Genomic DNA, 22,751 nt, shown 5'->3' with positions numbered 1-22,751 from the left:
AATTTTCGAAAACTGATTTTCAAGCCATCAGGGGCCAACTCGAGCGGCCTGAAGCGGCCAGGCAAATTTTATGCGTGGTTATAGAATCCGGAGTCTCATTTAATGATTTCCCGAAGATATCACAAAGACTTCAAACATTTTGTAAAGATTTCGGATAGATTAAAAAGATTTCACTTATGGTCATATTATTTTATAAAGAGTTTTATTATTTCAAATAGATTTCAGATAGATTTAAAAGGCTGAACAAAAAATTCAAACACTTTGCAAAGTTTTCAGATAAATTTCAAAGATTACACAAATATTGCAATAATTTCACAAATATTACCAAATATGTCAAAAATATTTCAAATATCAACTGAACGGATTTCAGAGAGATTTCAATTATTTCACAAAGATTTTCTATAAATTACAAAGAGATGAAGATTTCAATGACTTCCCAAAAACTTAAAATAGATTTAACTAATTTCACAAATATTATCAAATATTTCGCAAACATTTCTAAAATTTCACAAAAATTCTAGATAGATTTAAAAGATTGAGCAAAAACTTCAAATATTTTGCAGTTTCCAGATAAATTTAAAAGATTGCACGAAGATTTCCATGATTTCCCAAAGATTTCAATAATTTCACAAATGTTACAAAATATGTCAAAAATATTTCAAATATGAACTGAACGAACTTCAGAAAGCTTTCAATTATTTCACAAAGATTTCAGATCAATTACCAAAAGATGAAGATTCTAATGACTTCCCGACAATTTTTAAAAGATTTAAATAATTGCACAAATATTACCAAATATTTCAAATATTTTGCAAAGATTTGACGAAAGTGCAAACATTTTTAACAAAGATTTCAAATAATTTGTAAAGATTTCCGATCGATTAAAAAGATTCCACAAATACTTCTATTATTTTACAAAGACTTCTATTATTTCACAAAGATTTGAGATAGATTTAAAAGACTGAACCAAAATTTCAAATATTTTGCAAAGTTTTCAGATAAATTTCAAAGATTACACAAAGATTTCAATAATTTCACAAATATGTCAACAATATTTCAAATATGAACTGATTTCAGAAAGATTTCAATGGTTTTACAAACATTTCAGATAGATTACAAAGAGATGAACATTTTAATCTTCCCAAAAATTATTTTAAAAATTTCAATATTTCATAAATATTACCAAATATTTCACAAAGATTTGCAACTTTTGTTCAAAATCCTAAATCCACCTGAAGTCTTTGTGAAACAATAGAAGCCTTTGTAAAACAATAGAAGTATTGGTAAAATCTTCTAAATCTATCTGAAATTTTTACGAAATATTTGAAATGTTTGTGCAATCTTTTTGAAATATTCGGGATATCATTGCACTTTTGTAAAATCTTTTCAAAATACTTTAAATAATTGGTAATATTTGTGAAATTATAAAAATCTTAGTGAAATAATTGAAATCTGTTATATTCCGTAATATTTGTGACATTATTTAAATCTTTGGCAAATATTCAAGAAATTATTGAAGTCCTTCTGAATTCTTTTAAATATATCCAGAATATTTGTGAAATCATTGAAATCTTCGACATCTATCTGAAATTTTTGCGAAATATTGAAAATCATTGTAAAATCTTTGAAATATTTGGGAAATCAATCAAATCTTGGTGAAATCTTGGTAAAATCTATGCAGATTCTCTCAAAATCTTTGCGAAATATTTCATATCTTTGTGAAAACATTAAGAAAGCATTGAAATCTTGGTTCAATCTTTGAAATCTATCTGAAATCGTTGTCAAATAATAGAAGTTTTTTTGACGTCTTTACAATCTATCTGAAATCCTTGTGAAATATTTCAATTCATAGTAAAATCTGTGAAACATTTGGGATATCATTCAAATCTTTGTGAAATCTTTTTTAAATCTTTGTGAATTCTCTAAAAATCTTTGCGAAATATTAGAAATCCTTGTGAAATCATTGTGAAATATTGCTTCAATCTTTGAATTCTATCTAGAATCTTTGTGATATAATAAGACTTTCTGAAATCTTCCACATCTATCCGAAATCTTTCTAAAATCTTTGAGATATCATTCGCAAAGATTTTACAAGGATTTCGGATATGTTTAAAAGACGATCCGATGAATTTCATCATTCGATTACAGAGGGGAGGGTGCAGCAAATCAATACTTTTCGCCTCTCTGGTCGATTCCTATAGGAGGGCGGGGGGGGGGGGCATTTCCACCTGTTTCCCCTAGAAACTAGAGCTCCGCCGCGCCTCTTGTTTAGTATCTATTATATACATTATACAGGGTGCCAAAAAATAGCGGAACAGGCCTGTATCTTCTTTAGTGAGATATTTTTCATAAAGGTCAAGATCATTCCTGTAGTAACTTTTCACTAGGAGCCTGATACTGATCTTAGTTTTGACCTTGAGAATGACCTTCATGGTTTTGTTTCGAGGTCAACTTTTTAAAAAAATGGAAATGACCCTTTTTGACACAAGCAATCGAAAGAACGGATAATTTTACATTCAAATATGCACTCAGGTCATATGTTCCGTATAACCTTAAAGGTCAAGTTAGGTGAGGTCAATTTTTAGCGTTAACGAAAAACATTACCCGAGGGGGTTTTGAGGTCACTAAGGCTGAATCTGTATGTGACGAATGTGACTTTTGTTTTGACCTTGGGGATAACCTTGATATCTATTTCAAGGTCAACTTTTTTATAATGAAAAGCTTTGTTTTATTATCGGTAATCGAAGTAAAGGGAAATCGTACAATCAAGTAACTATTCAGGGCATAAGTCAAAACATTGTTTTGAATTAAAATGACCTTAGGATGACCTTTGAGGTAATCCGGAATATATGCTTTAAGTGCATATACTCCTACAATTGCATATTGAATGTAAAATTTTCTGTTCTTTCGATTGCCAGTGTCAAAAAGGGGCATTTCCCTTTTTAAAAAAAAGTTGACCTTGACATAACCATGAAGGTCATCCTCAATATCAAAACTACGGTGACCATCAGGTTCTTTGCTAATAGTTACTACGTGAATGATCTTGACCTTTGTGAAAAATACCTCACTTAAGAAAATACAGGCCTGTTCCGCTACTTTTGTGACAGCCTGTATATCTGGCACTTTGAAGAAATGCACATGTTGTTGAAATACGATCAGTAAATTACTTTCGTGCCACGAGTTGCCGCAAGTTCCTTCAAGTTCCGCTGACTGATGTGCGTATTGCACCGGTCTCTTTTACGGACAAAGATTGAAGTGGTAAGTAAGTGGGCAGGAGGTATGTAGTAAGTATTGTAGTAAGTAAGGAAGAAAAATAACAAAAGATTCATGCACAAACTTTAACATGCTCTCGTGCAGCTGGCGTGCTCGAGCTGTCGCAGTAGCGTAGGACGGCGGGGGCGGCGTTAGCAGGAGAGGCTGTTTGATAGTATTTTGGTTGCCGTGAATATTTGGATTAAGAGGAGGGGCTGTAGGCGGGTACGACCCTTGGCCACGAAGAGTCCGTGCCGCTATCGCCTGCGAAGCCGCCGATGGAGGCAAGAAAGGATCTTGCTCGTCGACCTGGAGGTAATCACTTCTGCAACAAGACGACATGAATTATAGCAAAACATTTACAATTCAATCAAACATACTCAATTTTACTCTCAGCTAGAAGAAATTCCCACCGTTTTCTAATGTAGATCCAGGTGTGAGAGTCGACCCAGACAAGAACGGTGAAGAGGAAACCAGCTACGAGGCTCGCTGCTAACATAAATGTGAGGCCGTATCTGAAAAATACAAATTTCATATTATATTTTTACTACAAACAAATTTCAATGAATCTGAAAGGGATCATCCACAAACTATGTTAATAATTTTAGGGGAGGGGGATTCCTGCCAAAAAATAGTTGGTAAAGTATCGTTCAAAAATAACTTAAGTCTGAAAATCACTTTCATATTTCGGACTTGACTCTCTTTCCGCTACTGCCCTCTTTCCCCCTTTTTTTAATCATTATTTTTTTCTCTCTTTTTCTAGTTTTTTTCGCTTAAATGCGAACTGAATTAATAGAACTCAATAAGAAAATCCGGGTATTATATTTTTTATTTTGAATGTATCTCCTTTGGTTAAAGTTGATGCTACTTGATTGAAAATGTAATTATTTTGGTGGAAAGCCCTGGGTTTTCGTCGAAAATTCAACTGCTTTGTTGAAAATATTTTTATTTTATGGTTAACTAAAAACTTTTTTAGTCTTAGCACAAACTAATCTTTTTGATTGAAAATTCCACTAATTTTTTAAAATTAGAACTCTTTTATTGAAAAATCATTTTTATTTTTTAAGGTTTATAATTTTAGTCGAAGATTCACCTCTAGCTAAAATTGTAACTATATTTTTTTGAAAATTAGTTTTCTTTTTGATTGAAAATCTTACTATTTGGTTGAAAATTCATGTTTTCGGGTTTACAATTTAACTGTTTTGTAGAAAATTCGTCTTTTGGCTTGAAAATTTAACAATTTGGTAGGAAATTAAACTGTTTGGTTAAAAATTAAGTTTTTTTTATGGAAATTCATATTTTTGGAATAAAATGTAACTATTTTCGTATTAAATTCAACTATTTGATTAAGAAGTAAAAAAATTATATTTACAAAGTTAATTCTTTTTATTTGAAAACATAACTGGTAGAAAATTACCTTCGTTTGACCAATAATATTTTTGGGTTGAAAGTTGAACTATTTTATAGATAATTCGTCTGTTTGGCTGCAAGATTAAACTTCGATCTTCGTTAATTGAGATTTAACTTTCTTCTTGAAAACTCATTAATACCGGTTGAAAGGTCAAATTGTCTAGAAAGTAGTTGACTTTTAAACTGGTTATAATGAATTTTCAACAACAAAGCTTCACGTGACAAACAAGAAAATTTATTTCTCTTGTTGAATATTTGTTTCTTATTAGAAAATGTATCTTTGTATGTTGAAAGTTCAACTATTCGTCTAAGCATTCAACTATTATGTTAAAAGTTTAATTATTTTGTTGGCAAATCAACTATTTTGTTAAAAATACCTTCTTTTGTATTGAAACACAATATTTTTTTTATAGAAATGTCATCTTTCCGGGTTGAAAATAATTTTCTTTTTGATAAAAATTCATATTTTTGCTTGAAAATTCAACTATTCTGGCAGAAAATTCAACTATTTGAATTAAAAGTAAACCGTTTATTTGAAAATGTAACTATTCAGTAGAAAATTACCTTTTTGTGACAAATTTATTTAAAATTTGCATTTTTTTTTAAATCCATCTCTTGGGTTGAAAGTTTAACTACTTTGTTTAAAGTACATTTGGTTTGCAATCAATTTTTTTTTATCTAAAAATTAAATAAATTCAACTTTGTTTGAAAATGTATTTTTCATAAGTTCAAAATTAAACTATTTAATACAAAACTCTGTATTTTGTTTAAAATTCGTCTCTTTGGGTAGAAAATGAATCTTTTTTGTTGACATTTCATCTGTTTGGTTGAGGATTACACAATTTTCTTAAAAATTGATCTTTTTTATTTAAATTTAACTCGCTGAAAATAATATATTTTTTTTTATTGAAAAATAATTCTTTAAACTTGAAATTTAAAGATAATATTGTTGAAAACTTTTAAATCGGTTATGATGAATTTTCAGCAAGAAAAATTCATTATGTTACATTAATGTACCAAACAAGAAAATTCGTTTCTTTTGTTGAAAATTCGTCTTTGAACATAAAATTCCGACTTTGCGGGGTGAAAATTCAACCATTTTGTTAAAAATGTTTCTTTTTCGATTGAAAAATCATCTTCTTTGGGAGGAAAGTCATAATTCTTGGTAGAAAATGAATTTTTTGTTAAAAATTCAACTGTCTTCTAAAAAATTCGTCTCTTTGGCTTTTTGGTTGCAGAACATTTTCCTTTTTGATTTGATCATTCTTTTCTTTTAATGGCAAATCTTTTTTTCTGGCAGAGATAAAACTATGGTCGTCAACGAGGGGTGGAGGGATTAAAAAACCCCAAATTTGGTAACGTATATAGACAGCCGTAAATTAGAGGTACCATTTTTTTTAGAATTGAAACACTAATATCAGTTTGTGAAACCTAAGCTTCTCTTGCAGGCCTAATTAAAACTGAAAACTGGCCTTTTTTATTTAAAATTTTTTTAATTGAAAACATTTTTTAATTCTTTTATCCCTCAGCGTTTAATTTTAACTCTTACGCTGTAAACGTTTTTTTTTGCATCTCGTAGCTGTAAACGGGGGTCGGTGAGACCCAAGAGTTTTTTATTTATTTGTTAAAGTGATAGGATAAATCTGGCAAAATTTAAACATATTTAAACCTTTTAATATATGAATCAGACGAACAGTAACACAAACCATTTTTTTTCAACTAAATTATTGCATATAAACAATTAAAAATACCAATTTAGTGGTCGGGGTTTCACAGACCCCTATTTACAGCGGTAGGATGAGAATGTTCATAGATGATTCTTTTAGTTTTAGATTTTTACCAGCGTTTAAAATTAAACAATTTTTAGACCCTGAAAAGCGTATCTATACTCTTAAAAATAATTGAAACAGACATAAATCTAAGAGAGCATAAAAATGAGAGTGAGATTGAAGCCTATTAATAGAGACACTTACAATCCTAAGTGGCAGAGGCTCTTGATTCCCGTAATGTACTGTTTGTGTACTGGTTTGCAGTCGAGGAAGGCTTGTAGGCCTGACCACAATCTCTCCAAAGTGTTGATCTCATTTCTAATGCTGATCAGTTTGGTGGATACTTGTTGATCCTTGAATAGCTGCTCTGCCAGTTCCTTGACGTTATTCAAGTTGTTCCTCATGTTTCCTGTAGCATTGACTCCCTCTCGAACTCGGCGAGTGAAGGGGTTGTTGTGCATACTCTCGCATTGCGTATAATAGGAAAGAACTTCGGAGGTCAGAATATTTGGAGATGATTTTGCTATGTATCCATCCGGGGAGACGCACAAATCACCGAGAGCTACCGATGTCGACAGGTACATTGAAGCCATCAACCAGGAAACTATCACCGCAAATAGGCCGAATACGGAAAAGCTGAGAAAAAACAAATTTACAAAGTCAGACGTCCGACATCTCCTAATTTCACATTCTTTTCTAATAATTCAGGCCTCACAGTCCCTGTGTAATCAAATATAAGGAACATATGGTACTTTTTTCCCACTCAAAGGATAACAAACAAATTAAGGATAAATGATTAATACTTCAAAACAATTCAAGTTAAATTAAAAATAATTCGATTGATTCCGTTAAATTGGAATGGATTTAAGTGAAACAAAAAGAATTCGATGAAATTTGTGAAAATTCAAGGTGAATTAATAAAAATTCAAATGAATTGAAAACAATTTAAAAATATGAAAAAGTTTAATTGAATTCAGTAACTTCAAAATTAGCTTAGAAAAATTCAAGGAAATTCAAAGGAATTTAATGAAATTCTTGAGAATTCAAGGTGAGGTTAAAATACTTAAGAATCAATTAAATAAAAACTTTTAACATTTTTTTTAAATCCATTGAATTAATTAGACAATTCAAAAGAATTTAAATGAAGTGGAAAAGTTGAAAAAAAATTATCGAGAAAATCCATTTATTTCAGTGAAATTTGAGCGAATTTAGAAGAATTGAAGGGAAATGAGAAGAATTCGATGAAATTCATATAAAAATGAAGTTAAATTAAAAAAGCAATCAAGTGAATTGGAAATAATTTAAAAACTATGAAAAAAATTTTAAAATCCATTGACTTACGTAGAATTAAGTCAATTTTGAAGAATTAAAGTGGTTTAAAAAAATTCAAGAGAATTCCAAAAAATTTGAAAGAATCCAGGGTAAATTAATAAGAATTAAAGGTGAATTAAACAAAATTCAAATCACTTCAAATATTTAAAAACCCTACTAATATCTAACCAAAAAAGTGACTAATGACTACAAACAAATTGAAAAAAAAACCCGAAAAAATTTATTTTAGTAAAATTTCTGTGAATTTAAAAGAATTTAAAGGAAGTGAGAATAATTCGATGATATTTACCAAAAATGAAACTGAAGTTAAAAAGTAATCAAATAATAAGATTATGTAATTTTAACACGATTTCCAAGATTTAAAGGGGCTTATGTTTAATTTGTTGGAAAGAAGTTTTTTTAAAAGAGTCATAAATTCTTAAAGACGATAAATATCCGCACCAAACCTATCGAATGCAAACATTATTACAATAATTATAAAATATTAAATTATATTAAAACCGTATACATTTTCTAATTCTTTGAAATCTTCCTTGGCATTTCTTGAAACTCATTAAAATGAGTGAAATCCTCGGAAATTTTATCAAATTTATTTCAATCCGTTGAACTTCCTTAAAAATCGAGAAGAAATCCTTTGAAATACATGGCAATCCTCTGAAATCCCAAGGACTCTTATAAAATATCTTTAAATCTGTTCAATCTGATGCAATTCTTTCAAACATTACAAAATTCATGAAAGTTTTTTAAAATCGCATGGATTTTTAAAATCCTATAAAAAGCGCCTGATATATTTGAAAATCTCCTCAAACCTTTTAAACCCTAAGAAATCCTTTAATTCTGGTGAGTTCTTTGAAATTTATTGGAACATTATAAAATTTTTCAAATTTATTTATATCTATTGAAATTTCGTAACCATTCCTTGAAATCATCAATAATAACTAAACAAAATTTAAACCTTTTTTAATTCCTTAAAACGCTTGAAAGCTATGAACACTCCGTAGAAGAATTCAAATTCTTGGGAAAACTATCAATTCCATTGAAATATGCTAAAATACTTTTAAATCACTGGAAATTTGACAAATCTTCCGAATTTCTGAAAAATTCATTAAAACCGCATTGCATTTAAATTCTTTGGAATCTTTCGAAATAACCTCGAATATTTAAAAGGCTTAGAAATCCCTTCAAATTATTGACATCTATTGAAAATTCTATGGAATCTTTCAAAATATCCTAAAATCTTTCAAGTTTAATTAAAATGCGATATTGAGAGACCATAAAATCCTTAAAAAGTATTGAAATCTTTGGAAATCTCATCAAATCAAATGGAAATCTGTTGAATTCTTGGAGTTGTTTCTCTCACGCTTTCACCAGACCGCACAGTGTAATTGAAATAAAAAAACGAGGTTCAAAATGACACTTAACACGCAACCATCCACCGATTTTATTATATTTTTTTAAATGAAGGACGAAATTTGACATTAATCGGTGAGAGTAGATTGTTACTTTTTTATTTATTGAACTTTTATATCAACGCAAATTATTCATTCGCGTATTACTCCGTACATTCATCACGTAATAATGCGTATTAACGCGTAATAATGTGCAATTTTCAGATATAGCGAACAGAATTTTCGTTCACGTTGGACCTTTGTTACATTTTTTCATACACGATTCTCCCTGCTGTAATCCCCTTCAAAATATATTATAAAAGTGACCCTGAGTGAATATAATGATTATTTTATAAATGTGAAAAAATCACGAGTTAAATATTTTTCTATCAAAAACACAATCCATGAGCGGCAGAACGAAATCAGAAACAAAAATTGAGCCAATTTATTTAGAAACAAGTACTTAGAACAACATTTACCTTGAGAGACGACTAAATATATATATTTTTAATTTGCACAAAAACTACGTGTTATTTTCTCATCAAAGGGAATCATTTATGGGATGCTAAATTATTTTAAAAACAAATTAAACTTGAAAAAAGCACCCTCTTAAAGAGTTTTTGAAACAGAGCCTTTATTGAATTATTTCAAGCAGACCTAATTTTCAATAGTCCTACTTTCAAATTGATCTCAATTCATAAGATATTGATCTTCCTGAAATTATGATTCAAGTATTAAAAGACGTTTTTTCCAATCCTGCAACTTTAAACGATTACAAGTTGTAACTAAAATTGAAAGATTTTTAAAATCTAAAATTATAAAATATTTGAATTTGAAATTCTTGTATACATATTTAAATAGCTTGAATTTGTAAATTATTCAATATGATGAATAATAAAAATTTATAATGTCTTAACTATAATAGTCTTTTATTGCTTTAATACAATTTTTAATTTTGTAAGTTGTTTTGTAGGCTGGAACATCTCTTTCTTTTATGACGAAATCAAAATCAAAATAAAAAATCAGATTCTATAATTTCGTTTATTTATACTTGTTTTTACTATAAAACAGTTATCAGATGAAAAAAGTCTTATATTATATATAAAAAAAATGGTTAGAAGAATTTAAAACAAAAGTTAAAGAAAAGCTCAGAGGTTAAAATAGTTAAATCCATAATACAAACGCTATAAATTTGAAATTAGTCTACTTTTTCATGTTTGTATAAAATACCATTGTGAAAAATAAGTAAAATATTTTAAGAAATTTTAATTTTAAACTAAAAAAATTTGTATACTAAAATAAAAACGCAGATGAAAGAATTGAATTAAAAATGCGTGGCATTAAACATATATACGTATATGTTTATATTTCTAACGTTTAAATTTAAAGAATCAGAAAAGTTTAGTCAAAAAAACTTTTCCAATATTTGCGGATTTTATTCAATTATTTTGTAAGGGATAATTCTTGTTTGATTCACCTCTGTTTTTCAGTGACCAAAATGCACTAGGAGTAAAATCGCCAGGATTCAGGAATAAAAATTTAATATACAGCGAGTTTTTGAAATTTTGATTTTGATATTTAATGAGATTATTTGCAAAACTTGCGGTTTACACATTTTTCTGATCCTGTGTGAACTTTTTACCATAGAAATAGACTATTAAAAAATCAATAAATTCCACGAGTCGAAATTAAAATTTAATAAATTTGCAAAGTTTAGAATTTTGCATGTAATACAATTATTTTCGATTTTCTACTAATGTATTTCTGTGATTAAAAATTCCACACATGTTTGAAACAATTATAAAGCCACAAGTGAAGTAAATTGAATACTAAATTTCAAATTTTAAAAATTTTCCGTACTTCTAATTTGTACTCCCGGATCTTAAAAAAAATTTCTATTGTATTTATGTACTTAAAAAAACCACAAATGTTCAGAATTCTGGTTCTTGGCAATTTTATTTCTAGTGAATTTTGGTCACTATTAAGTTTTCAGGTACTGGAAAAAAATCTTTTATTTACAGGGATCACAGCGCATTCTTTTCTGAAAAATTCAGTTCTGAGTTAGAAAAATATATTTAAAATCGATGCACAGTTGCGTTCGAAATGAATCTATGCAATAGAACCCCGATTTTGTAACCCTCGGTTTTTTAATTCCTAGAACTCATTGTAACAAATTATAATACAATGATAATGGTTTATCAATAAGTTTAATTGAATTCAAACCAATTTTCAATAATATTTTTATCAAAGTGAAAAAAGGTATTCTGTAATCATATCCATATTATTTTTTTATATTACTTTAAGAACAATTATAGTCGAACTATTTGTGTAAAGATTAGGATTACATTTCAATATAATAGTAATCTTAAAAAACTCATCTTTTTAACAAAGTTAAATTAAAACTTTTAGGTAGTAAGAAATTAATAAAATTTTCTATATTAAAATTTATCCAAATTTAATCAGTCCAGGAATTTCTTCGTCATCGTCTTCCAGTTCGTTTTGCTTTTCCCATTGAATCTTCCATTTCTTTTCATTTAATTCTTACACTTTATCTTTTCTTTAAGGTTTGTTTTCCAATTTTCAAATATAGAAATCGCTAAAAAATACTAAACTATTATGACTTTGAAATAAAGACGATTAAAAAAGTATATTCCATAACTTTTCCAGGTCTTGTAGCAACCCTGGAGACGATTGCGATTCTCGCCTCGGAAGAGCCGCAGTGCGCGAGTACTCAGTCGAGTATATTGTGCAATATTATCTATTCCAATTTGATTATATATATATATATATATTTATGTATAATAAAATTAAATGTGTGTTCGTATGTTGGCGCATCAAATGTAAACGCGGGCATGAATTGTCACCAAACTTCGCATGTCACTCCTGAGACACCCCTAGATATTTATACGGTAGTTTCAGATGGGGGAGGACAATGGCGCCACGGATGACAGCTAGTTTGAGAACAATAGAATGGAGTTCTTACGTGATAAGGGCGCATCTGGAGTGGCGCGCGACTCCGACCAGCAGAACCACGCAAAGTATAAGAAGAACGCTGAGCACAGCCATGGTAATAGGCCATCTTAATTGTTCGATTCTCTCGGCCAAGGCGACAGCACCAGTCAGGGTAATTCCGGTCAGAGGCCTGCGAATTTCAAAGCTGCGATTCACAGCAATGCTCGCGTTCTGATTCATCCTTTCTGAGGCTTTCAGCAATAATCCCAAGATCGTTTTATTATTAGCTGGTGCGTCGAACTCGTCTTCGAGAGCAGTCATTTGTGGAAGAATCTTCTTCTGCACTGTCTGTTCGATCTTCTCCGTCTGTCAAGAAAGACAGGCGACAATGGTTAGGATAGTAGAAATAATTCAGATTTCAAGTTGTCACGTCAACTGTCAAGACGGCTGCATGCCGAGGACCAAACAAGTAGGGGAATTTACAAAACCATCCAGCTGTTGGTGAATTTAACTATTTTCGTCGAAATTTATTGCCTTTTTGTTGTTGTAGAAAATTAATTAAATGAAAATTTAACTATTTCACTTTGAGTTGAAAATTTATGTTTTTTCGCTAAACATCAACCATTTGGTTGAAAATTCATCTGTTTGGTTGAAAAATCATCTAATTTGTTGAAAATGTAACTATTATGTTAAAATTTGTTTTTTATTTGTTAGAAATTAATTGTTTTTAACTGAAAATTTAAGTACAACAATCAAATTTTTCATCAAGAAATATCTGTTTTTTTTTTAGTTGAAAATTCGTCTTTTTGGTCGAAAATTATTCTTCTTGTTAGAAAATTCAACTTAATTTTAATTATACCAGAGCTGAAAAAATTTCTCTTTAAAAGATTGATTGTTTTCGAAATTCTGTATAAAGTAAGCCCAGGGTGAAGCCAACTTGTCTAGGTTTTAAGTAGATATTGCAAAAATAGTGTAAATTTCAATGGTTTCTTTAATTTTCAATAACTTCTAAAATAATCAACATTTTTCAATGTTCTTGGGCTTATTTTGAAGCTATTTTTCCATTGTATTACAGCAGCTTATGCGTACAAATTGTAAAAAAATTTCTTTTCGAATTGCAAGAACTTGAGTTGTGATAAAAAAGTTGGAAAAATTTGAAAACATCTTATCTTTTGGCAAATCAGAATAAAGGTTGTGATACGGTGAAAAAAAAACTTCAAAATGAGCCCAAGAACATTGAAGTTTACACTATTTTTGCAATATCTACTTAAAAACTAATCAAATTGACTTCACCCTGTGCTTATTTTATAAAGCATTTTGAAAACAATAAACCTTTTAAAGATAAATTTTTTTAGCTCTGGTATAATTAAAATTAAGAGAATTTATTCAGTCATAAAAAAGAGGTGACCTAAAACTTATGCACGGCAGTGTATATATGGTTCAAAATTCATGTATTTTGTTAAAAATTTGCCTTTTTTTGGTAGAATATTATTTTTCTCATTGAAAAACAGTTGAAAATTTACCGACTTTGTTTAAAATTCTCCTATTATTGAAAATGAATCTTTTTGACTGAATATTTAACCATTCAATTTTGTTGAAAAATTATCTGTTTGGTTGAAAAATCATTTCTTTGGTTGAAAATTTAAGTACAAAAATCAGATTTTCCATAAAGAAATGTCTTTTTTTAGTTAAAAATTCATCTGTTTAGTAGAGAATTATTCATCTTGTTTAAAAATTCAACTATTTTATTGAAATTCCTTTTTTAGTTCAAAATTGTTTATTAACTGTAAGAGCAACCATTTTTTTTGTAAAAACTGTATCCTTTTTAGATGAAAATTCAATTATGTATGTTTTGAAAATTTGCCTTTTTTGTACAACATTACTCTTTTCGTTGAAAAACGGTTGAAAATTTACCGATTTTATTGAAAATTCTTCTATTTATGAAAATTAATTGTTTTGACTGAATATTCAATCATTCAATTTTTTAAATAATTCATCTTTTTTAGTTCAAAATTAATTACTTTTGTTGAAATATTTTTGAGTTTGAAAATTAATTTTTTTAACTAAATGCTTAACCATTACATTTTTTGAAATTTATCGTTTTTAATGGAAAATTAATTTTTATAACTATACCATTTTTGTTGAAAACCTCTTGAATCTCCTTGAAAACTCGTTTTTTCTTGTTTGTTACAAATTAATTAAATGACAATTTTACTTTTATTTGGTTGAAAATTCATCTTTGTTTGGTAAAAAAAACTACTCTTTTATTTAGTTGCAAATTCATCTTTTTGGTAGAAAATTATTTTTCTTGATTGGAAATTCATCTCTTGAATGAAAATTTACCGATTTTGTTGAAAATTCTGTTCTTTTTGTTTAAAAATTAATTTTCTTATCTGTACCATTTTTCGTAACAAATTTAACTCTCTTGATGAAAATTCGATTTTGGTTGGGTTGAATATTAATGAATCTTTTCGGTTCAAAATTTATTTATTTGGTTGAAAATTATTGTATTGCAATTTCATCTCATTCATTAAAATATTAACCTTTTTGGTTTTAAAATCATTTCTTTGATTGAAAATTAATTTTTTATGGGGGAATTTAACTGTTCCCTTTTTGGTTAAAAATTGATCTTATTTAGTTAAAAACTCATTTCCGCAGTTGAAAACTTAACAATTTTATTGAAAATTCGTTTTTCTGATATTTGAAAATTTACCCGTTTTAGTTGAGATTGAACTATGTAATTGAAAATTCATCTTTTTTGGTAGAAAACTATTCTTCTTAAATGAAAAATCATCTATTTTTTATCGCTAAAAATCCTTTTTCCAAAGTTATTAAAAAAATAGTGTTTTGTTCCATAAAATTAGCATTATTGTTCGGCTCTCGGCGAGCAGACATCTTGGATGTTCCCCACTCAATCTGAAATACATAATTCAAATGCTAGAGTCATTTTAGATGAAGAAGTGACGTACCTGATTTCTCACGTCCATAATCATATCGTCTACATGTTTGGCGGCGGTAATTAATTGTATGAGGCCGTTATGCACATCGTCATTGCCATAGAGACCTACAGCAACGGCTCCGCAGCAAAGGAGGGCAAGAACTGCTAGGGAGCATTTCAGGAGAGCTATAGATCTTCTGTGACGAGGCTTCCGGTCGCAGCATCTTGTCACAAGATAAACTAGCAGCACCAACAGGGTGAAAATCAGCCAAGCGGCGGGGATGCTTCCCAATATACCGAGACTCTGTAAATAAGAAAAAAAATGTGTTTTTGGATTGTGTTCGAATTCGGAAACTTATAGCCCCGGAAATTTGAATTTCAAGTGATATTCTATTTGAGATTTTAAACGACTGCATGGGGTCATCCATAAACAGTATTACCTACGAGGGGTTAATTACTCTTGACATCTGGTGTACACTCTCGCTGCAATCTTGTGCAATCTTTTGCATTCTTATGCAATATTATACAATACCTTATAATACCTTTCAATTCTAGAAAAATCAGTATACAAATAAGGACTAATAAAATATCGGAAGAGATGATGTAAAAATTAGCGAAAGTAGTTCAAACAAATGATTTACTTATTTTTTTAAACGTAGGATTTCGAAAAAATTCTAAGGAATTTCAATAGATTTCAAAGAATTTCCGAATATTTCAAGCGATTTCATCAAATTTCATAAAAATGTCACGGAATTTAAAAAATTTCCAAAGACCCTTACAGGACTGTAAGGTTTCTAAAAAGATGCAAAGGGTTTCCCGAATATTCCAACTAATTTTAGAAAAATTCATCCGTTTTCAAGTCATTAAAAAATATTTCCACGGATTTCGAGGAATTTTGAAATACAATTTCGAGAGAGTTTAGAGGATTTAAAATAATTTCAAACATTTTTGGGGATTATAAGGAATTCCAAAAGATTTCAAGACAAAATTTCAAGACATTTTCAAGAATTTAAAAATATTTCAAGATACTTCTAGTGAAGTTAAGTCAACAAATGTCATCAACTTTCGTAAGGATTTCACGGCACTTACCGGGATTTCTAGTAAACTTTTGAAATAGAACGTATTAAAATAAAATTTTAAAGATTTTAAGCTACTTCAAGGAATTTCACAGATTCAAGGATTTCAAAGATTTTTAAGGAATTAAATTTTTATAGAGAGCTTTAACAAAAAAGTTTAATTTAAATTAAATACATATATTCAAGTGCTTTTAAATGATTTATACTTTTTTAAATGGTATTTTACGTTAACCAAAGATTTTAAGAGATTCTAAAAGATTTCAAGAGATATACAAAGTGTCAAGGGATATAAAAGAAAGTAGGAATTCCAAAGATTTCACAGGATTTCTAGTGAACTTTGGAAACTAAATTAATTTAAATGAAAATTTCAAGGATTTCTTAATGATTCTAAAGAGATTAATGAATTTCAAGGGATTTCACAAAATTCAATGATTTTATTCAATTTCTAAGGATTTCAAAGATTTCTAGATATTTATGTGGATTTTGTATAGAACTTTAATGAATAAATACGTTTAATTCAAATTATATCCAATGGCATTTAAATAATTTATACTTTTTAAAGTAGATTTCTACCCTTTCCAATTATTTGAAGGGATTTTTAGGGATCTCAAGGGGTATACAAAATTTCAAGAGATTTCAACCAATGTTGTCAAATTTCCAAGGATTTCAAGTGATTTCTAAACAACTCTAAGACAATAAATAAGATCCTATTGAATTTTAAGGGATTCTTCGCGATTGCACAGATTTTAAGCGATTTGAAGATGTTTGAAGGAATTTCACAAGATTTGCAGGATTTCATTTAATGACTAAGGATTTCAAAAATTTTTAACGTTTTCTGAATAAATTTTATAAATAGGTTTAATTGAAATTATATTCAGGGGATTTTAAATAATTTATACTCTTTTTACATTTTCCAATAATTCTAAGAGATTGTTGGTGACTTTCGAAGGATTTCAAAGAATTTTTTAGGATTTTCAGAAATTCAAAGGGATTTCCAGAGAATTATGGACAATAAATTAAATCTCATTGAATGTCCAGGAATTCTTTACGATTCCACATATTTTAAGCCTTTTCAAGGCATTTGCGGTAATTTCACAAGATTTACAAGATTTTATTACATCTCCGAGGATTTCAAAGATTTCGAGGGATTTGAACTATTTTCTACTTTTTACGAAACAAATTAAACTTCATTACAGAGGATTTTTGGGGATTTTAAGAATTTAAGGAGCAAATATTAAGATTTATAGGACCTCCAATTATTTTTTAAATGTGAGGCATTTTACAAATTTAAATGGGTTTTAAAAACTTGTAACAGGTTTCAATAATTGTAATGGACTTGAAAAAATTTTCACTTGTATCAAGGGAAATCAAGAGATTTCAATTTAGTGTACTCCAAGAATTCGAGTAATAACCCCTCTGTTATCAATTTGAGGGGTCAGTGGAAGTTTCCTTAATTACGCTTCCTGATTACATTTTGAACCATACAGTTCAATAATAACGTAATGAGTGTGAAAATCACTTTCATATTTCAGACTTCACACTCTTTCCCCGATTACCCTCTTTTCCCCCTGTTTTCAAGAAAATTCAACATTTTCTTTTTTTTTTACCTTAATTTCGAGCTAAATTAATAGAAACAAATAAGATAATATAACTATTTTTGGTTAAAAGTTAATATTTTCATGTTGAAGAGTTTAATATTATATTTTTGGTTTTTTATCTTATTGCAAATAGCGAAAAGTGTTGAATTTTTGCATTTCATGTTTCATTCCCGTAAAAATAATTGCTTTTATACTCCAGATCGCTTTGATTCAATGCAAAGCGATGTAAGAAAAAAAATGTTATCTTCCGAAGGTTATTGTTATTAGCAGATTTTAATAACAAATAATCTACATTAAGCATATTTGTTGTTAATGTATATTCCTGGTGTACAATTGCTTGCTTTTATTGTTTGCATGATACGTGGCAATCAAAATTGAGAATTAAATGTTAATAATTACTACTATAAACAAATTCTATGAACAAATGTACATCACAGAACTTGATAGATAGCAAAAAATCTTCTTTTCTTCTACTCTTATTGTAATGATATCGCCGATTATATTTTCCTTAAAAATGATACTATCCATTGATATTTGTTTATTTGATAAGACAAATTATATAAACAAATGCACATTTTGTACTTTTTCAAGAAAAAATAAATCGTTTTTTTTCGGACCTTGCTGAAATTATATTTCGAATGACATTCAATGGAAACATTTTGCTATGAATAAATATTTTTTATTTTAATAACAAATTATACATAAAGAAGTGCACATTTTCGGCGTTTTCAAGCAAAAATAAATCGTGTTTTCAACCGACCCTGCTCAAATCATATGCTCAAATTTAGTTATGAATTACCATTTGTTAATTTTAAGAACAAATTATATAAACAAATGCATATTTTCGGCGTTTTCAAGCAAAAACAAAAATTTTTTCATCCGACCTTGCTCAAATCATATCCAACAAATGTAGTTATGCATTAACATTTGATAATTTTAAAAACAAATTAAAGAAACAAATGCATGTTCTCGGCGTTTCCAAGCAAAAATAAATCGTGTTTTCATATGATCTTGCTCAAATTATATTCAACAAATATAGATATGCATTAACATTTGTTAATTTTAGGAACAAATTATATAAACAAATGCACATTTTCGGCGTTTTCAAGCAAAAATAAATCGTGTTTTCATCTGATCTAGCTCAAATTATATTCAACAAATGTAGTTATGCATTAACATTTGTTAATTTTAAGAACAAATTATACAAACAAATGCACATTTTCGGCGTTTTTAAGCAAAATTAAATCGTATTTTCATATAATTTTCATTAATTTTTTAAACTAAAATTTAAACTATTCCGTTTTGAATTGAAAATTAAGCTTTTTCAGTGAAATTAAAATACAAATACTAGGTTGGTATTAAAGTATTTAATTGAATGTTGCACTACATGGTTAAAATTTTAGTTGATTGGTTGAGGGGCTTAAATATTTTGTTGAAAACTCTTTTTTAGGTTAAATAATACTTTTTTAAGTAACAATTTAACCATTCCATTTCCTATTGAAAATTCAACTATTGAGGTTTTTGTTTAGAATTTATCGTGGATATTTGGTTTGTAAATGCAACTGTAGGAAGCAAACTATCACTAAATTCTTAAAAATTCATATAATTAATAGAAAATTTCACTATTTTGTTAAAAATTAGTCTTTTGGATTTAAAATTGATTACTTGTAGTAGAAAATTCATCTTTCTTGGTTGAAAATTCGAGAGTCTTCCAACAATATCGTCTGTTTGTCAACATTTTTCGTCTTTAGTTCAACTATTTTTCCAAAAATTTGCACTCTGAAATTTTGAAGAATCAGTAGAATGCAATCTATTTACGACAATTCAGCTGTAAGTTGTTCATTTTTCAATATCTGATTAATATTTGCTCCTTTTAAATAAACAGTGCAATATTACCACATACTAAAAAATATATTCTTATACATAAAAAATATTTATAAATTGAATGAACGTTGAAAATAGCTGCTATAATCGGCATAATCGTACTTCCATGTTTCAAATGATTTAATTCTAGGCCAAAGTACAAGTTTTCTACTATCTACGGGGAAAATATATTTCAGGATTTTCACTGTAGCCATAACTGGTTTAATCAGGCTTTGGAGGAGTCAGGAGGAAAGGAAGGACGTCAACCCATTGAAGAATTTCCCTTTCCGCTAGGTTCAAGTGAGAAGATCTGAAATTAAGACATCTGCCGAAGGAGGATCGAAAACCCGACACGATCCCGAGCCGAAATCTTGACTTCCCGATCCAAAGTCGAGTCGAGCTAAAACCGACACGATCCAAAACCGACACGATCCAAAACCGACACGATCCAAACCCGATACCGGAGACTGGGATCGACTCGGGATCGTGTCGATATCGGGAAAGATCGCTCGACGGCATCACTAGAGAGGAGTGCGCCTTTCACGGGTTAAATATAGTACCTAAGAAGAAAAACTCGTCCTTAGATTTACTGATAAAGAATTATATTAAATTTCAAGACATACATTTCTGGGAATCTTTTTCTGCAACATAGTCTGATGAAACCCTACGATTGAAAGCGTATCGCTTTGTGATAAGCGTCAATCGCCAAAGCCAAACTCAATTGTATCTGCGGTTCTGATTTACGGTTCACTCTACCAATTTTGAAATCTTTGAGGAAAAATGGGAAATATAAACTCCATTTCGAAGGACAACAAACAGTCTTTCAAAACCGATTATTTCGCTTGACGAGTTTCTCGAGCATTAACTGAGTCATTTCCACTTCGCTTACTTTTCACCATACTGAAACTTTGGCAAAGTTCCCTTCGGGAGGATGAGGATGCGGCAAGGAGTTAAAGTGTATACAGCAAGTCGACATTTTTTTGGATAAATAAAAAGGTAGTTCAAGTTTCATCTCCCAACCACCCCCTGTTCCACCCAGTTTGATGGAAGTTACTTCAACTTCAATTGAGCTCGTTAAAAAATCAGAAGATTGCTGGATTCTTAGTCGAGAGTATGCAAAACTAAATTATTCGACAATATTGAGGTGGTCAAAGAGGACTTTTAATTTATAATGATATTAAAGAAGACGAGTAACTAGTTATCTGAAAATCAAGGAGCGGAGCGACAAGAAGCTTTTAAGAAAGTAAATTTAATCCCATTTCAATTAGAAAAAAGTCGTATAAAATGATTGTAAAAAGGTATAAAAAATGTTCTGTAAAGTCATAAGTTTAAAAATTGAAATAATTTAAAATGATATTTAATTTTCAGGGCTTTTTCAAAATTCAGCAATTACGAATTACGAAGTTGAATACTTATTTCAGCGATCATTTTTTTACTTTTGGATATTTTAATTGGCTTAAAGTCACTGTTGGTCAGTTCTTTCAAATTATGGCCAATGTTTACAGTTTCTAAAGAATCATTTACTTTTATTAATATTTTTCTCTATTTGTAATTTTTACGTTAAATGTTTGGATAAATATTTTTTAATTGTTCTATTTCTGAATTAATAATCGAAAATGAAGCATTTGAAACAATAGGGCAGTCCGGTTTTTTTTTAAATTTAATGCATATATTCCCCACATTTGTTCGAATCCACACAAAAAATGTTTAGAAAAAATTATGTTTGAACTCGATTCACCTAATGTTGTAAATTCTGAATAAAACTTACAAAAACGTATTTTTTTCTTATGGGATTTACGTGGTAAACTTCATGGGGGAGTGGGGGGGGGGGGAGCTTTAATGACTTGCGGAACCTCAAGATATTATTTTATTGGCAAAAAAAAGTTATTTCTTTGCAGATTCAAAAAAGATTATAGGGACGATATGCATGGAAATTCGAACAGAAATTTACAATTGTCGTTAGAAACATTTCATTCTTAAGCATTTCTTATTTGAAACTGTTTCATATATTTCTAATTTCAATTATTTAATTTTAAATCGTAAAATTTCTACGTTATTCCACTTAAAATTTGCACTTTGAAAAATGGAGTAAAGCCTTAAGGGGGACTTGCACCTTGTAGGCCAATTTTGGAGCCAATTTTCAGGAATTTACTTTAGAACAACTAAAGAAGATTGCAGCACAGGGCTTATTGCATTTCACACATGATTTTTTTCACATGTCAATGTCGACTTCCAAGGCCTGGGGATGGCATTGACGGCGCCTCTGTCAAAAGTGCAGGGATCACTTCTTAAAAATGTTGATTTTTTTCCACAATGACGGACATTTTTCCAAAAAAGTCATTTTCTACTCTTTTTTTCTGTCCTATTTCAAGCTGTCAAAAATCATAAAAGCGAAATGAAAAACGTTTGAAAAATGCAACTTTTGGGAAAACGCGTTTAAAGTATTAGAACATTATAACACGGGAATCATGGGACATAAGTTTTAGTCTTCAATGCCTGGTCCGCAGATTTCGTCTTCCTGGTCAATGAGAAATTCACAATGAAATTCACGAGAAATTCACTTTTTTAAACCAACAAGGTGTAAGTCCCCATTAAATTAAAAACCTTCGTATCTTCGAAGCTTTCTAATTTAGAGGTTCCAAAAAATAAACAACTAATAAAGTGATATTTCTAAGGGCAATTTATAAAAATTGTGCCTCGACGAGATTCACACTTGAAAAAGTCTGCATTTTTACTTCGTTAGAAACTTCTTACTGGAGTTTCTGAGGATGAGAGGACCACGGTGATTAAGTGGAACTAGGAGATGAGCAGAAGTGAGGGAAAATTCTAACTGAACTCAGGAGATAAAAAAGGAAAAAAGGGGAAAACAGGCGAGAGTAAACGAGCGAAACGTGTACAAATTTATCGCGTTTGTCGGGGTAGTGGACAGACACGGAGTTGGTACCCAAGCAGAGCCCGCATACTGCCTTCGGCATATGATGCCATAGACTTTGTGCATTGTTTGAGCTTTCCCGGCCGTTGTGCTTTCCAGTTACATAGCCTGGATTCCCATGCACTTCTGGTATTCATCTACTTCTATCTCTTTATCACTCGCCACTCCAGCTTCACTTCTGCGTTATACATTCTGCATCTTGCGTCTCACGACCGAGGGGCCGTCCATAAACTCGTTACCT

The 22,751-nt window shown here is 29.6% G+C and overlaps 1 protein-coding gene across 2 annotated transcripts in view; it reads right to left on the bottom strand.

The window, feature by feature from the left end:
- The window catches only part of LOC117177441 (protein tweety), an 81,033-nt gene that overhangs the window by 11,326 nt on the left and 46,956 nt on the right, over positions 1-22,751 (bottom strand). For both annotated transcript variants that reach the window (XM_033368126.1, XM_033368125.1), the window contains exons 3-7: positions 15,073-15,345; positions 12,135-12,469; positions 6,636-7,067; positions 3,666-3,767; positions 3,338-3,577 (exon numbers count right to left, since the gene is read on the bottom strand). In XM_033368126.1, the coding sequence (XP_033224017.1) occupies positions 3,338-3,577; positions 3,666-3,767; positions 6,636-7,067; positions 12,135-12,469; positions 15,073-15,345 (1,382 nt within the window). The remainder of the gene's footprint in view (positions 1-3,337; positions 3,578-3,665; positions 3,768-6,635; positions 7,068-12,134; positions 12,470-15,072; positions 15,346-22,751) is intronic.

The sequence above is a fragment of the Belonocnema kinseyi genome, chromosome 7, assembly GCF_010883055.1.
Source record: "Belonocnema kinseyi isolate 2016_QV_RU_SX_M_011 chromosome 7, B_treatae_v1, whole genome shotgun sequence".
Classification (NCBI taxonomy): Eukaryota; Metazoa; Arthropoda; class Insecta; order Hymenoptera; family Cynipidae; genus Belonocnema; species Belonocnema kinseyi.
This window is presented reverse-complemented; position numbering and strand designations above follow the sequence as displayed.